The sequence below is a fragment of the Schistocerca americana genome, chromosome 6, assembly GCF_021461395.2.
Source record: "Schistocerca americana isolate TAMUIC-IGC-003095 chromosome 6, iqSchAmer2.1, whole genome shotgun sequence".
Lineage (NCBI taxonomy): Eukaryota > Metazoa > Arthropoda > Insecta > Orthoptera > Acrididae > Schistocerca > Schistocerca americana.
In genome coordinates this window covers 321,086,190-321,103,750 of record NC_060124.1, presented here as the reverse complement: position 1 = coordinate 321,103,750, position 17,561 = coordinate 321,086,190, and the positions used below count along the sequence as shown (strand labels likewise).

The 17,561-nt window shown below is 38.3% G+C and overlaps 1 protein-coding gene across 4 annotated transcripts in view; it reads right to left on the bottom strand.

The window, feature by feature from the left end:
• LOC124619395 overlaps positions 1-17,561 on the bottom strand; it is a 199,687-nt gene that overhangs the window by 108,908 nt on the left and 73,218 nt on the right. For all 4 annotated transcript variants that reach the window (XM_047145747.1, XM_047145748.1, XM_047145750.1 and 1 more), the window contains 3 exons: positions 11,121-11,392; positions 3,124-3,318; positions 251-1,174 (listed from right to left, as the gene is read on the bottom strand). In XM_047145747.1, the coding sequence (XP_047001703.1) occupies positions 251-1,174; positions 3,124-3,318; positions 11,121-11,392 (1,391 nt within the window). The remainder of the gene's footprint in view (positions 1-250; positions 1,175-3,123; positions 3,319-11,120; positions 11,393-17,561) is intronic.

Below are 17,561 nucleotides of genomic sequence, written 5' to 3'. Positions count from 1 at the left end.
AAAGCAGCACATACAAGAAAGTAAGTAATAGGGAATTTCTTCTTCCACTCCCCCCGAACTTTGGCCATTATTAGTGATACTGAGAGATATAAAGTTTGACCTTTAAAGGCATTTGACAAATGTGAATTTTTAAATCTGAGGATGAAGTTTTGGACAGATAAACAAAAATACTTCTTTCAATAAATAATTACTATATCAAGGAGAAGTAGTAGTACTGTGTATGATTGCAGAATAGAAATATAATACTCACAGTGCTTTTGAACTGACCCTGGAATGAATCCACAATAACACTTTGGTTGAGACTAAGGTGCTTATCCCAATGTTTATCAGCTTCTATTTCATCACTGAGGGCTACCGAAGTTGATGTTGATGGAACTTCTGCATCTTCACTGTGACCAGCAGAACTGCCCACTTCTGCTACAGTTGTATCCAAGTCTCTCATCTTGCGTTCACACTCCATTCGAAAATTCTTCTCTGTATCTTCCAGCTTCATTCGTTTGATATTATTAAAACACCTACTTGATTCTAGATTATAACCCACTACATACTCTGAAGTTGATTCAACAGTCTCTTGCAGAAGGTTTGTTTCCTTTATTCTTTTCACACTTACAGTTTTACAATCAAAATTATGGAACTCTGTAAGATTAGGGTTTTCCAGAGGGTCTCTTCTCCTCGCACTTTCATGTTTTGGATACTTTTCTGAATCGAAACGGAGTTCATTGTTAGCTTCCTCTTCAGTGACAAGTACATTAACATTTGATGTCTTTGCGTCTTTTAATATATCCTGTAATCCTCGAAAACCCTGTGCCACATTATTTAACTGGCTTGCAACAACATTCTTTTCCAACACTTTTTCTGCAACTGGGATTTTTCCATTCCTCTTCAATGAATTATGGGAAATTATGTTATAACTGGAATTGCTGTCACTGCAGTTAGGATTTGAAACAAAAGAGGAATCTTCCTTGTCACCTTCTGATCTCTCATAATTATGTTCAACACTATCTTCTGTCACTTCCATCACCAGATCTCCAGTATATGGTTCTGTATCTTGAAATGGAACAACCCCTTCTGGAATTTGCTGCATTCTGAAAAGGTTCCTGCCTTCACCCGAACTGTCAGAACTACCCGAGGATGATGAGTGATTTGACTTCATACTGTCTGTAGTTAAAGTGCCCTGTAAGCAAACACATAGTTGGTCCTGTTTAGAACACACAAAGCACGTAGAATTACATCACTTAAGAAAATTTATGTCACTCAACTTCCACATTGTCCTTAAGAAAATAAAAATGATTTAAAAAGATGCAGTAAAAGATAGCAACATACACATTACTCAAGTGATATTAATTTTATAGTTATGTTGCTTCTGATAAAAACTGGATACAACAACACTCTATAGAAAACTGAGCTCCTCCACTTGATTACACAGATGAATTAAGTTATCACAATTTCTACATATCTAAGGAGCCACCTACTGCCAATCAAATTGGTATGTCAATGATCAAAGGGGCATCATAGTACAAACACTTCAATTTGACACAGAGAACACAGAGTGGAAAACTTTTAAATGTATCCATGTGCAATGCTGGAATTTCACCTGCTGAAAGTATGTACTGGCCAGCCATTCTGTTTCTTTGTAATTTTATGGAGTTTTTCAAGTTGATTTTCTAAAAACAAGTATATGAATTAAGTGAAATGTGAATAGTGATTTACATTTCAAAAATCTTAACTCGAGAGTGAATGATAAGTATCTCTACTCTTTAGTTTCATGTACAAAGAGAGACGTGAATGGACACAAAATTTAATTCCAACTGAATACATTATGAACACCATACTAAGGCTGCAGGTGATGTAAAAAGGACCTACAATTACAGAGAAAGGAATTTTTAACCTCTGTTAACATGTATCAAGTTGGATGTGGTTATAAAAAACACAAGAAAGCCAGGAATTCATCACCATCTAAAGATTAACACATCAAATGTTTAAAAGTTCTATTTTATCAATGTATAGAATGTGTCAGGCTGGGCAAGATGAAAAATTAACTGCATTGGCAAGTAAATTTTACGTAAACATATCACTGCGTTCTACTCTCTTCCTTTGTTTTTTTAACGGTATGCGGAGTTGCAGATTATGTACTTGTCGTACAATTACTATTCGAGATGCTGCTGTAACTCCTTTTGTGATGATACAATTGGCAGACTTTATTAAATTGTTTAGGCAATGTTTGTACACTGTGTTAATGAGATAAGTTTGCAGTTTTAATGGGAATTTAGTCTGAATATGTTGTAACTGTATGTACTGGAGCATTAATTACAGACAGACAGTAATCATTATTGAACAATTTTCCACATACTTAATTATTATGTTTGTCTTATAAACAATACTTTTTTAATGGGCATAATGAGTGTGGCAATTCATTCAAGTTGCTGAATAGATAATTATTGTGAAGTAATGTTTGAAATACCAGTACTTTTAATCATACTGATCATTGCATGGCCAGTCTTTTGATAAGAGTGTTGTACGGCTCAAAAGCAGTACCGGTACTGATAACTGTAAGCAGTTGAATCAGTTTTTACCAATAAGCTGACTTTCCATGGGCGATCACAAATGAAAGCTGCAACAAATGCAGTACGCGATAGGCGCCCTGAATTTCCATTTTTTAAACTGTGTTGTAAATGCTTTCTGTCACGGAACAGAGTTAAATATTAAAAAGCAGCAAGTATTTACGGGGCATTTGCTTACTGAACATAGCATTAATATGTCAAGTAAGCAATTTAATTGTACAAAACACAATTACGCCACCCATCTTTTTTTCATTTACCATTTATCTATCATTTTCATTTTATGGTCAATATTTGATTATGAGGTCAGAGGGGTAACTGGCTCTATGAATTCCAAGCAACAAGGAAAAAAATCAACAGCAAGTGCATTCAGGATCTCTCACAGCTGCAAAAATACTGAAAAAAATCAAATCTTCAGTCACAATGTATGTCTACCATCACTTGAACAGCCAATTAACAAAAATTAATCATCTTAATGTAACATTTTAGTCACTAAACAATGGCATATACATTCAATTTCTCTGAAGATGTTGTCAAATGTCATTATCACTTATAATATACTAGCCTGTGTGATAATTTCAGGATCAATGTGTTCGACAACAAGCTTCCTAGCAGAATCTCTGTCATCTGTTGTTTCACACTGACTATGTGGAGTGGCTGGAGCAGTAGATACATCCGAGTGTTCACTTTTGTTGCTTGCGGTGTTGAGTTGTTCATGAAGGTTATCGAGTAACAGTGCAAGAAATTCTTGACAATCATGCTGCAATAAATATCAACAAAAGTTTAGCTGTATTCACATTATACATACTAACACATCATCTAATAAACATAAATAATTCTCTGTTATGTAAATTGTCCACAATTCTAGCTCGGATGAAAAACTTTGCATCTCATGCGTGGTGTACCACCTCAGGAGATAAGTGTATATGAAAATAGATGATGAAAATTCAAAACAATCACATTAATCTACAAATGTACACATCTAACAATTAGTATATCTTCTTATTATTAAAAAAACTCTGAAACAGCTTAGCCCCAGTCTAACAGCTGTTAAAGCAGAGATCATTTAATTTCTTGTTAAGAAATTATTGCTAAATACTTCACAAAATTTCTTTGAAGAATACAACACAACAAGCACACAACTCTTCACGACACTAGAGATAAGCCAATGCCTAGCTGTGGAACTAACATTTTATGCAGTTTCGTAACAACTGATTTGTTACAAAGTACCTGTGATGGCACTCTGAAGTTATTGATAACCACACCAGAGTCAGAAGTTGGAGTATCAATTATGAACTCTTTGGCCAAGTTGCAATATTGCCAGTCAAAACCTTGCAAAGTGACACAATTGCTGTTTTGCATTTATTGTCAATTTTAAGATGGCCTGGACAGAGGACTTTAGTGAATACCCGTTACTGAACCTAAAGCGTGAGCCTGCTCCACACAGAAATATTTGACCACTGAACTGTCAATTAGATATACAAAATTAAAAATAAGTGCTGGTCTGGGGCAAGGACCTGGATATGTGCCTTTAATGGGAAATATGCAACGAAGTAGATCACCTAAGCAAACTTTATGAAGTGACTGGAAAGATACAAAGCCTTAATGTCTTTCCTACATAAAAAAGTGTATCTGCATTTTGAAAGTATTTTTAATACAATGATTTTTGAGTTAGTGTTGTTCTGCAAGACCTCATGGACTGAGCAGAGCTCAAGTAAAAGCTTCATTTTGATAGTTATTAATAAACAATAAATGCTGTTTATTGAGTTTGTCACTAAAATCTTTGTTATATCAAAACAAATATTTTATTTAATATCAACTGAAAATCAAGTAACTGAGTGAGATTCCAGCATGGGGGCATTAAGTGGGATTAATTTGCAGATGGGGTTCAAAACAGCAGTCAAGAAGGCATATCTCTAAATGGGAAATTAAAACACTAAATACACAAAACTGGCCCCTAGAATGATCCACAGCTCAAGCTACAAGCTTCTAAGAGTTCACTAAAATCTCCACACAAACTCTGCCACAACACTCTTGAGACCAACATTTCAGGAAAAACTACTGTATTTACTCGACTCTAAGCCGCATTTTTTTTCCGGTTTTTGTAATCCAAAAAACCGCCTGCGGCTTAGAATCGAGTGCAAAGTAAGCGGAAGTTCTGAAAAATGTTGGTAGGTGCCACCACAACTAATTTCTGCCGTCGAATATATGTAGCGCTACACAGGCATGGTTTGCAGGCACAAAGATAAATACTGGCGCCAAAACCTCTGCGTCACTAAATAAATTAAAAAAAAAAAGAAAGATGGAAGACGAGCTTTTTTCTCCGCCCCGAGTTTTGACCACTGCTTTTCCATACATTATCCAACGAAGTAAATACAAATTCCGTATTGTTCATCTTCGAATGTAGCAGCATTTAAACGTACTACGAAAATCCGACTGGTTTGGGATGTTTGACAATACGGCCAACTCTACGTTCTGAATTTTTTCCTACCTGTGAAAAGAGATGGTTGCTAATAGGAACTTTTATGAATTGTGAATCGCATGCAGTATTCTCTTCACCATAAGAATAATACGAATATAAACATTTTGCCATGTATTCTTTCGTGTTTGCTGCTATCTCATTTAAATCCTGTCTGCCTAATAACCCACGAAACTAGTGTGAGACAACAGCAAATGCGGAAGAATATACATATCATGTCATGTTTATATTCGTATTATTGTTATGCCTAATAGTGATACAATCATAAATGAAGCACGGCAATTGACTAGATTTTTAAATCTAAGATGACTAATTTCTGTGCAGAATGTAATGTACACGAAAGGCGTCTGCAAAGATTTACAAACGGAGAAAAATTTTAGCGAAAACTCTCATTCAGAACATCTATCATACGCAGTCTATTATTTGGTTCTTGTTGATCATTATCAAAGAAAGCAGCAATGTAAGTAACAACAAATACCAGTCTCTTACCACTGTTTCGCTAATGAGACAATTCCTCTCTTTTTTTAATTGTAAGCGACTGTAGTGCGCACAAAAGCAAGCCATGCCGCAAGCGGCGACAGGTCATAAACACTCATTATCAAAATGCGACAAACAATGCATGACACAGTACAGTAATGCATTTTCAGCTTAGAGTGTCGTAAACACCTATGACAAAGAGAATGGGACTTATCAGATCGAAGAAAAATAAGCAACCGATTCAAACCAGACGAAGCATGTGAAAAAGGAAGGGTATCTGTATAAATACAGACGGAGTGTCTGACGCATAGCAATGGCTACCTGGTAAAGCTTAAGTGCTAAGCTTACGACTCGAACCAAACTACTGTAGCTGTATCGTCATTCATTCGACCTAAATTATGTCTCATATTACAATAGACCAACTTTGTTTCGATTTGGAGGTGCGGCCTAAAACTTTTCTCTCCCCTTGAATTTCGAGTCTCAAATTTCAGGTGCGGCTTAGATTCAGGAAAATTTTTTTCCTTGATTTCGAGTCTCATTTTTCAGGTGCAGCTTAGATTCGAGTAAATACGGTAATACAATACGAAACTGACTTCCCTGCAAGCTCATGACTGTTACTAATATGAAAGTATTGTACTTTGTTGCTAAGTATGTACCTTGTGTTGATTACGTGTGTTACATCAGAATTGATGGTAATACTTCTCAATGGTTAGGTGACATCATATTCCTCTTCAAAGAAAGATGTCTGCTGAGACCCATATAAGTTATTTACTGGGGAAACTGAAGCATCTTGTCAGAAAAACGAATTTTGTGAAGGATACAAAATATTTTTTGAAAATATTGTGCACAGTGAAGTATGTGCAATTGATAAACTGGTAAGCTTTGACATAACATTTTTACCTACTAATGTCCCTTTCGCAGATACCACGGGGTTCAATTACTTCGGATGTGTATGGCCTAGTTCAATCTTACTTTTGGCTACGTTATTTTAAACACAAAGGGGAAGTTTACATAAAATGTTTTGGGGTCACTGTGGGCTCACCTATGTTCGGTGAAGCAGCTGACATTTTTATGGAGCAGTTTAAACAAAAGGCATTAAGTAATGAGGAAATAAAATAATGTGGCTGGCCCTGTTATGTGGATAACATGTTTGTTATATGGCTACACTACAAGGCAGGATTATATTAAGTTCCACAATTTATGAATAACATTCATCTGAAAAAAATCAGCTTCTGCTTGGCGATGGAGTAAGGACAGCTTCCCATTCTTAAATGTGTTGATCTACTAAATACAACATTCTAGAACAAAGAGTTTACAGCTAATCTACCAATAGGAATTTAAAGACTACTTCATACCACCACCCAACCTGGAAGCAAGACATTATGAACATGGTCTGCACATGCATTCTGCATCAATGATAGTAAGATATAGCGATCACAGTTTTATTTTCTGAAACATTGGCAGCTAATGGCTACAATGCCCTACCCATAAACAGGGCAGTCAAACAACATGGTAAGAATAGTAATGCAGAAAAGAAGAACAAGGACCTCCTACTCATTCGGTTAGGGTACCATTTGTTACCAAATTAACTGACTGCAGGGGCAGACTCTTTCTGAGTAATGGTATAAGATTTCATCCGGCCTATAATGGATGCACCTGACTGTCTCCACACTGCAGGAGCCTATGAAATGACATTGACTTGGCAAAGTATTTATTGGCAAAACTGGAAGGACTCTAAAAGGAAACATTAAAGAGCATGAACACTACACACAAAACAAAAAGCAAAATCAACACCACGAAGAATGTGACAAGCTTATGGATTTTAAAAACATATGAGAGCTAGCCACAGAATATTATATTTATAGAATGAAGGTCCAGGAAGAAGTTAAAATATCGAAAAATGAGTGCAACTTCAATAGTGATGCAGCTACCAACTATCGAGGTAGCAAACATCATTCACGGCGAGCAAGGAACAACTACCCGGATACCACCAAAGCTATAAAACAAGAATAATATTTTGGATTCTTCTGCCCCTTTCCTATAGCTGCTTTCAGTAATTACTCAACAATGTCACCTCACCAATGGCACCATGTATAGTGTTACCTGGTGATTCCACTTCTAAAATCAAAAAGTAGGTAAACAGCATTTTATAAGTGAATACCACATTGTCTAGCCACACATATTCGGGGGCACCAGTGGATTCCCAAACAAGATCTCAGTAGAGGGATCAAAATGTTGAGCATTGAAGAGGAATATGATGCTGCTTAATGATTCTGAAGACTTTACTGACTGCACACTTTTACTTGGTACCTGAGCAGAGGATGTTGGGAGTGGGAGTTAGTTAGTTACATGTTCCATTGATCAATAGCACAGAAAAACTGTCATGATGTGGAACGTGTCAAATGCACAAGAAATGCGCACAGGAAACAACTTTTTTTTTACATTATAGTGTTATACCTAAATATTTATATTATCTATCCCATTCCCTTAAATGGCACAAAATGCATATATTATATCTCCAGATTTATTTATTCATATTCAAGAATTCATCTATGGTCTAGAAGGAATTGTCAAGGAGGTATGATTTCAATTTGTTTTTGAAACTATTACTGCTGTATGTCAGACCATTCATTTCATCTGGTAATTTATCAAAAAAGTTTTATAGCGGCATATTTTACCCCTTTCTGTGCCAAAGATAGGTTAAGTAAAGGATAGTGTAGGTCTTTCTTTTTTCTGGTATTGTAATTATGAATGTCACTGTTGATTTTAAATTGGTCCATGTTGTTGAGAAAAAAATTTCATTACTGAGTAAATGTACTGTGCAGCACTTGTAAGAATTCCTAAACTTTTAAAGAGATGCCTACAAGATGTGCGACTATGAATCCCACACATTATTCTAACTACTTTCTTTTGAGCAGTGAATACCTTTTGCCTAAGTGTTGAGTTGCCCCAGAAATTATTCCGTATCACATCAGAGAGTGAAAGTATGCCAAGTATGTTAGCCTAGTAATTTCTACATCCTCAAAACTGGCAATTATTCTGATTGCAAAAGTTGCTGAACCTAGTTGCTTTACGAGATCCAAAATATGAATTTTCCAATTAAGATTCTCATCTATATGTACACCCAAAAACTTAGTATGCTCTACCCTGGCTACTGACTTCTTTTGATGCGTTATGTTTATTGTAGGAATACTTTTTGCAGCAGAAAATTGGATGTAGTGTGTTTTTTCGAAGTTCAGAGCAAGCACAGTAGCACAAAGCCAATTAATAACTTTTCCAAAGACCTTATTTGTATCATTTTCTATCAGACTTTCTTTTACTGGATTAATAATTATGCTTGTATCATCAGCAAACAGTGTCAGTTCAGCATCTTGTTTCACATAAGAAGGGAGGTCATTCACACATATCAAGAACAGGAGGGGACCCATGATCGAACCTTGTGGAACATGTAATGTAATTTCACCCCAGTTAGATGAAGTGGCAAACTCCTTTGAATCACTAGAAGCATATAAAGAGACTTTTTGCTTCCTGTTGTGTAGATATGACTTAAAACCATTCATATGCTGTTCCATTTATACCATAGAATTGTAATTTCTCTAACATAATGTCATGGTTCACACAATCAAATGCTTTGGATAAGTCACAGAATATTCCTACTGGTGACATTTTACTATTTAAAGACTATTATCTGGACAGTGAAATTGTCTATTGCTGTCTCGGTGGATCAACATTTCTGAAATCCAAACTGTGATTTACTAAGTATCCCATTGCTGTTGAGATGCCTAACCACTCTTGAATACGTTACTTTCTCAAAGATTTTTGAAAATGCTGTAAGCAAAGATACTGGCCGGTAATTATTGACATCTATGGTTTCCCCCTTTTTGTAGAGAGGCCTGACAATGGCATATTTTAACCTGTCTGGAAAAATCCCCAGAGTCAGTGATGCATTACATATATATGACTCAAAACATCAGCTGTAATTGCTCCACATTGTTTTAATAACTTGTTAGAGATGTCACCTACTCCAACAGAACATTTATTTTTCAAAGATTTGATAACTTTCCTTATTTCACAAGAGGTTGTTAGTTGAAACTTAATCGACTAAAATTTATCAAAACTGACTCTTCCATGTACTGCCTGGCTTTTTCTTTTTAACTATTCTCACCAATTTTTTCTTCTACACTTAAGAAGTGATTGTTAAATACATTGGCTATCTGTGTACTACTGGTTAAGATGGTCTCATTCTCTTTAACAGTAATACTACCTACCCCAGTGGTTCCTTTTCCTGTCTCCCTTCTAACAACATTCCATATTGATTTGATTTTATTGCCGGAGTTGTTAATTTCTTCTCTAACATATATATTTCTTGATTTTCTTTCAACTTTTTTCAGTATGTTACAATAATTTTTATGGTGTAAAACTACTTCTGGATCTTTACTAGTTCTTGCTGTCTCATACAGTTTTGTTTTTCTTTCTGAAGACACTTTAATACCTGTGGTAATCCAAGGTTTCTTTGAAAAGTTTGTGGTGTTACATTTAGTAATTTTCTTTGGAAAACAATGTTCAAAAAGGGATATAAATTTATTAAGAAATAGGCCGCATTTATCACTAGCATTTGGCTCATTATATACATCTCCCCAGTTTACATTTCCTAAACTTTCCCTGAAGTAATCTATAGACACCGGGCTGACCACCCTCACAATTTTACTTAATGGTTTCTGAAGTGTACACCCTATTAGGTTTTGTAAGTTAATCAGTTGTGCATCATGGTCAGATAATCCATTTACCACAGAGAAAGCATGTGTTTGTTCTACATCCCCTTGCTATACAAATACATTATCTATTAGAGTACTACTGCCCTGAGCAATACGTATAGGGAAATTGATCACTGATTCTAAGTTATATGTTGTTAACAACACTACTAGTTCACTTTTCCTATCAGAATCGCTTAGAAAGTTAACACTGAAATCACCACAGATCAATAACTTCTTCTTTTTGTATGACAGACAGCATAATAGGGAGTCAAACTTTTTTATCAATAGCTCCCTATCTCCTAGTGGAGACCTGTACACTGTTGCTAATATTAACACAACATTATTGTGATTGGCTTGCAGCACATTAGCTGCTAAGGCAAGCTTCATCTCCTTTCTCCATAGTAGTCAGCTTATAGCAAACAAAAGAAACGAACATATAATGGATGAACAGAAGTGAGATGAAAGTTTAAGGCGAGTCAGTAGAAGGGCTAGGTACAGCCTTTTTCAATCATTTTTGTAATATTAATAATCAGTATGCTTAACAATGCCCAACAGCTACTTATTGTTATGGTGAACAGTACTATTACGTAGCTAAGATTAACAATGAGTGTGCACATTCCAGAACAGCACGAAGTTAGTCGACTTCCACTGATCACAGGGGGCCACAAAAAGTAAGTGAGCAGGTCACAAAAGCAGGCTTATGTAAGTCAGAATTGTCTGTCACATCAGAACTTGGATATTTGCCTTCCGTAAACAGTATGTAACCAAGCTGCTGCTACTGCCAACACAACCACCATCATTACCTTTCTTATTACTATTACTATTATCATCATCATTTTGTTATGGTGTTACCTGTCTGTAATCCTTGAACTGTGGATGGTTGAATCCAAGAGCCTGCTTAAATTCAAATGGACGAATTACACCCCATTGGCCACTCCACATTTTATGAATGAGAAGAGAGAACTGATCTGTTAAGGAATGTGGATCATCCTTGACAGCTGCATTTCTGGATAGAAAGAACTGGACTAGAGAGGGTGTGGCTGCCAAGCACTGAAGGCCTGCTGCCATAAAGCACGTGTTTCCCAGGTTACGCAGTCCACAAACTCCAGGTGATGCTGACGAGTCTGTAACAATAGTTTTTACACTATGTATCAAACACTACTTTATAGCAGATGTCATTGTCATGTTTTGCTGTTTGCCATACATGCTTTCAGATTTTATTTTATTTTTATGTCATATTTTCTAGTTATTCACATAGGTGCGGCTTTTCTGTTGCTTTTTTTTTTATTTTCTTCATTTATGAAGTACAGTGACGGTTTTAGTAATTGCCAAGATTCATGTTTCTACAGCCACAATGGTTTCAGACCATAAGGAGTGACAGGCAGTTCATATTGAGGATAAGGAAAAAGTAAGTAGAGGGCAGACTTTTATTAAGTGTGGCTATACATCATATACATTATTTTACAAATGTGTAAAATGTATATTTCACCAAATTTGTCCCCCCCTCCCCCCCCCCCCCCCCCCACGGATAAGTGAGAAAATATAAAACCAAGCTGTTGCCTATAAAAAGTTAGTAGTTACACAATACACTTGAAGTGGTTCCTGAGAACATGTGAAGTCTCTCACTTTCATGGCAAAGTGTGTGTTGCTTGTGACCTAATCACCTACCTGCTGACTGAGGTTCCACCACCGTTACGAATCAAAGTGACTACCTGGAAGAAGACCTCTGCCAATTACCTGACTCTTCCACCCATAAACTCTGCCCGAGTGAGCCCATCCCAGAAGTCCAACATAACCTTTAATCCCTGCTTAAAGCCTCAGGCCCTTCCCCGATCTTCTCCCCTGAATCCATTTCCCTCCTCACCCATATGACACCTTGCATATTTTGCATATTCCACATTTTGCAGGCTCACCAAAATACACAAACCCAACTACCCTGGACACCCCATTGTGACTGGTTATTGTGGTCCCACTGAAAGAATTTCGGCCCTCACTCATCAACACTTCCAACCAACTACCCGTAACCTAGCCTCCCACATCAATGATATGAACCACTTCCTTCACCACCTCTCCAACATCCCCACTCCTTTACCTCCTGGATCCTTACTTGTCACTGTTAACACCACTTCCCTATACACCAACATCCCTCATGCCCATGGTATAACCCTATCGAACACTACTACCTTGCAAATGTCCTTCTGACTCCAAACCCACTACCACATTCCTCATACACCTTACTAACTTTATCCTAATAGTCAACACCTACTCCTTTGAAGCAAATGCATACATACAAATCTGCAGCACAGCTGTGGGTGCCCACATGGCACCCTCCTATGTCAATCTGTTTATGGGCCATTTAGAAGAGACTTTTCTAAACCTTCCAAAATGCCAAACCCCTTGTCTGGCTTAGGTTCACTGATGATGAACATCATCTGGACCAAGAGCCATGACAACCTATCTTTGTTCCTTCACAATCTCAACACCTTTTCTCCCATCCGCTTCACTTGGTCCTCCACAACCCAGGGTGCCAACTTCCTGAACATTGACCTCCTCCTCTCTGATGGCTACATCCATACCTCTGTCAACATGAAACGCACTACCCACTAACAGTACCTGCATTCCTTCCACACCAAGAAACCTCTCCCATACAGCTTGGCCATACAGGGTTGGAGTATCTGCAGTGACAAGAACTCCGTTGCCAGGTATGCCGAGGGTCTCCCCAAGGCCTTCACAGACAGGTTGTTGTTGTTGTTGTTGTTGTTGTTGTTGTCTTCAGTCCTGAGACTGGTATGATGCAGCTCTCCATGCTAATCTATCCTGTGCAAGCTGCTTCATCTCCCAGTACCTACTGCAGCCTACATCCTTCTGAACCTGCTTAGCATATTCATCTCTTCGTCTCCCTCTACGATTTTTACCCTGCACGCTGCCCTCCAATACTAAATTGGTGATCCCTCGATGTCTCAGAACCTGTCCTACCAACCGATCCCTACTTCTAGTCAAGTTGTGCCACAAACTTCTCTTCTCCCCAAGCCTATTCAATACCTCCTCATTAGTTACGTGATCTACCCATCTAATATTCAGCATTCTTCTGTAGCACCACATTTCGAAGGCTTCTATTCTCTTCTTGTCTAAACTTTTTATCGTCCACGTTCCACTTCCATACATGGCTACACTCCATACAAATACTTTCAGAAACGATTTCCTGACATTTAAATCTATACTCGATGTTAACAAATTTTTCTTCTTCAGAAACGCTTTCCTTGCCATTGCCAGTCTACATTTTATATCCTCTCTACTTCGACCATCATCAGTTATTTTGCTCCCCAAATAGCAAAACCCCTTTACTACTTTAAGTGTCTCATTTCCTAATCTAATTCCCTCAGCATCACCCGACTTAATTCGACTACATTCCATTATCCTCGTTTCGCTTTTGTTGATGTTTATCTTATACCCTCCTTTCAAGACACTGTCCATTCCGTTCAACTGCTCTTCCAAGTCCCTTGCTGTCTCTGGCATAATTACAATATCATCGGCAAACCTCAAAGTTTTTATTTCTTCTCGATGGATTTTAATACCTACTCAAACTTTTCTTTTGTTTCCTTTATTGCTTGCTCAATATACAGATTGAATAACATCGGGGAGAGGCTACAACCCTGTCTCACTCCCTTCCCAACCACTGCTTCCCCTTCATACCCCTCGACTCTTATAACTGCCATTTGGTTTCTGTACAAATTGTAAATAGCCTTTCGCTGCCTGTATTTCACCCCTGCCACCTTCAGCATTTGAAAGAGAGTATTCCAGTCAACATTGTCAAAAGCTTCCTTTAAGTCTACAAATGCTAGAAACGTAGGTTTGCCATTCCTTAATCTATTTTCTAAGATAAGTCGTAGGGTCAGTATTGCCTCACGTGTTCCAACATTTCTACGGAATCCAAAATGATCTTCCCCCAGGTCGGCTTCTATCAGTTTTTCCATTCGTTTGTAAAGAATTCACGTTAGTATTTTGCAGCTGTGACTTATTAGACTGATAGTTCGGTAATTTTCACATCTGTCAACACCTGCTTTCTTTGGAATTGGAATTATTATATTCTTCTTGAAGTCTGAGGGTATTTCGCCTGTCTCATACATCTTGCTCACCAGCTGGTAGAGTTTTGTCAGGACTGGCTCTCCCAAGGCTGTCACTAGTTCTAATGGAATGTTGTCTACTGTCTACTCCGGGGAGCTTGTTTCGGCTTAGGTCTTTCAGTGCTCTGTCAAACTCTTCACGAAGTATCATATCTCCCATTTCATCTTCATCTACCTCCTCTTCCATTTCCATAATATTGTCCTCAAGTACATCACCCTTGTATAGACCCTCTATATACTCCTTCCACCTTTCTGCTTTCCCTTCTTTGCTTAGAACTGGTTTTCCATCTGAGCTCTTGATATTCATGCAATTGGTTCTCTTTTCTCCAAAGGACTCTTTAATTTTCCTGTAGGCAGTATCTATCTTACCCCTAGTGAGATAAGCCTCTACATCCTTACATTTGTCCTCTAGCCATCCCTGCTTAGCCATTTTGCACTTCCTGTTGATCTCGTTTTTGAGACGTTTGTATTCCTTTTTGCCTGCTTCATTTTCTGCATTTTTTATATTTTCTCCTTTCATCAATTAAATTCAATATTTCTTCTGTTACCCAAGGGTTTCTACTAGCCCTAGTCTTTTTACCTACTTGATCCTCTGCTGCTTTCACTACCTCATCCCTCAAAGCTACCCATTCTTCTTCTACTGTATTTCTTTCCCCAATTCCTGTCAATTCTTCCCTTATGCTCTCCCTGAAACACTGTACAACCTCTGGTTCTTTCAGTTTATCCAGGTCCCATCTCCTTAAATTCCCACCTTTTTGCAGTTTCTTCAGTTTTAATCTTCAGTTCATAACCAATAGATTGTGGTCAGAGTCCACATCTGCTCCTGAAAATGTCTTACAATTTAAAATCTGGTTCCTAAATCTCCATCTTACCATCATATAATCTATCTGATACCTTTTAGTATCTCCAGGGTTCTTCCATGTATACAACCTTCTTTCATGATTCTTGAACCAAGTATTAGCTATGATTAAGTTATGCTCTGCGCAAAATTCTACCAGGCGGCTTCCTCTTTCATTTCTTAGCCCCAATCCATATTCACCCACTATGTTTCCTTCTCTCCCTTTTTCTACTCTCGAATTCCAGTCACCCATGACTATTAAATTATCGTCTCCCTTCACTACCTGAATAATTTCTTTTATCTCATCATACATTTCATCAATTTCTTCGTCATCTGCAGAGCTAGTTGGCATATAAACTTGTACTACTGTAATAGGCGTGGGCTTCGTGTCTATCTTGGCCACAATAATGCGTTCACTATGCTGTTTGTAGTAGCTTACCGTACTCCTATTTCTTTAATTCATTATTAAACCTACTCCTGCATTACCCCTATTTGATTTTGTACTTATAACCCTGTATTCACCTGACCAAAAGTCTTCTTCCTCCTGTCACCGAACTTCACTAATTCCCCCTATGTCTAACTTTAACCTATCCTTTTCCCTTTTTAAATTTTCTACCCTACCTGCCCGATTAAGGAATCTGACATTCCACACTCCGATCCGTAGAACGCCAGTTTTCTTTCTCCTGATAACGACATCCTCTTGAGTAGTCCCCGCGTGGAGATCCGAATGGGGGACTATCTTACCTCCGGAATATTTTACCCAAGAGGACCCCATCATCATTTAATCATACAGTAAAGCTGCATGCCCTCGGGAAAAATTGCGGCTGTAGTTTCCCCTTGCTTTCAGCCGTTCGCAGTACCAGAACAGCAAGGCCATTTTGGTTAGTGTTACAAGGCCAGATCAGTCAATAATCCAGACTGTTGCCCCTGCAACTACTGAAAAGGCTGCTGCCCCTCTTCAGGAACCACACGTTTGTCTGGCCTCTCAACAGACACCCCTCCGTTGTGGTTGCGCCTACGGTACGGCTATCTGTATCGTTGTGGCACGCAAGCCTCCCCACCAACGGCAAGGTCCATGGTTCAGGGGGGGAGGCACAGACAGGTACTATACTCCAAACCTAGTCTGCAAATAGATCTCTCATGCCACTTCCCCCTATACCCCCATTCCTCCCACCACCCCCATGAACCAGCCATAAGAGCATATGGACTATTAGACCAATTGTGTGATTGGATTGAAGAGTTCCTAGATAACAGAACGCAGCATGTCATTCTCAATGGAGAGAAGTCTTCCGAAGTAAGAGTGATTTCAGGTGTGCCGCAGGGGAGTGTCATAGGACCGTTGCTATTCACAATATACATAAATGACCTTGTGGATGACATCGTAAGTTCACTGAGGCTTTTTGCAGATTATGCTGCGGTGTATCGAGAGGTTGTAACAATGGAAAATTGTACTGAAATGCAGGAGGATCTGCAGTGAATTGACGCATGGTGCAGGGAATGGCAATTGAATCTCAATGTAGACAAGTGTAATGTGCTGCGAATACATAGAAAGATAGATCCCTTATCATTTAGTTACAAAATAGCAGGTCAGCAACTGGAAGCAGTTAATTCCATAAATTATCTGGGAGTACGCATTAGGAGTGATTTAAAATGGAATGATCATATAAAGTTGATCCTTGGTAAAGCAGATGCCAGACTGAGATTCATTGGAAGAATCCTAAGGAAATGCAATCTGAAAACAAAGGAAGTAGGTTACAGTACGCTTGTTCGCCCACTGCTTCAATACTGCTCAGCAGTGTGAGATCCGTACCAGATAGGGTTGATAGAAGAGATAGAGAAGATCCAACACAGAGCAGTGCGTTTCGTTACAGGATCATTTAGTAATCGCGAAAGTGTTACAGAGATGATAGATAAACTCCAGTGGAAGACTCTGCATGAGAGACGCTCAGTAGCTCGGTACGGGCTTTTGTTAAAGTTTCGAGAACATACCTTCACCGAAGAGTCAAGCAGTATATTGCTCCCTCCTACGTATATCTCGTGAAGAGACCATGACGATAAAATCAGAGAGATTAGAGCCCACATAGAAGCATACCGACAATCCTTCTTTCCACGAACAATACGAGACTGGAATAGAAGGGAGAACCGATAGAGGTACTCATCCGCCACACACCGTCAGGTGGCTTGCGGAGTATGGATGTAGATGTAGATGTAGATCCTTTGCCAGGGCTATCATTACCTATCATCAGACCCTGACACGATCGACATCCTACCCTAAGATCCTTCCCACCAATCCTAGTGCTGTTGCATCAGCCACTCAATCTCCATATCATC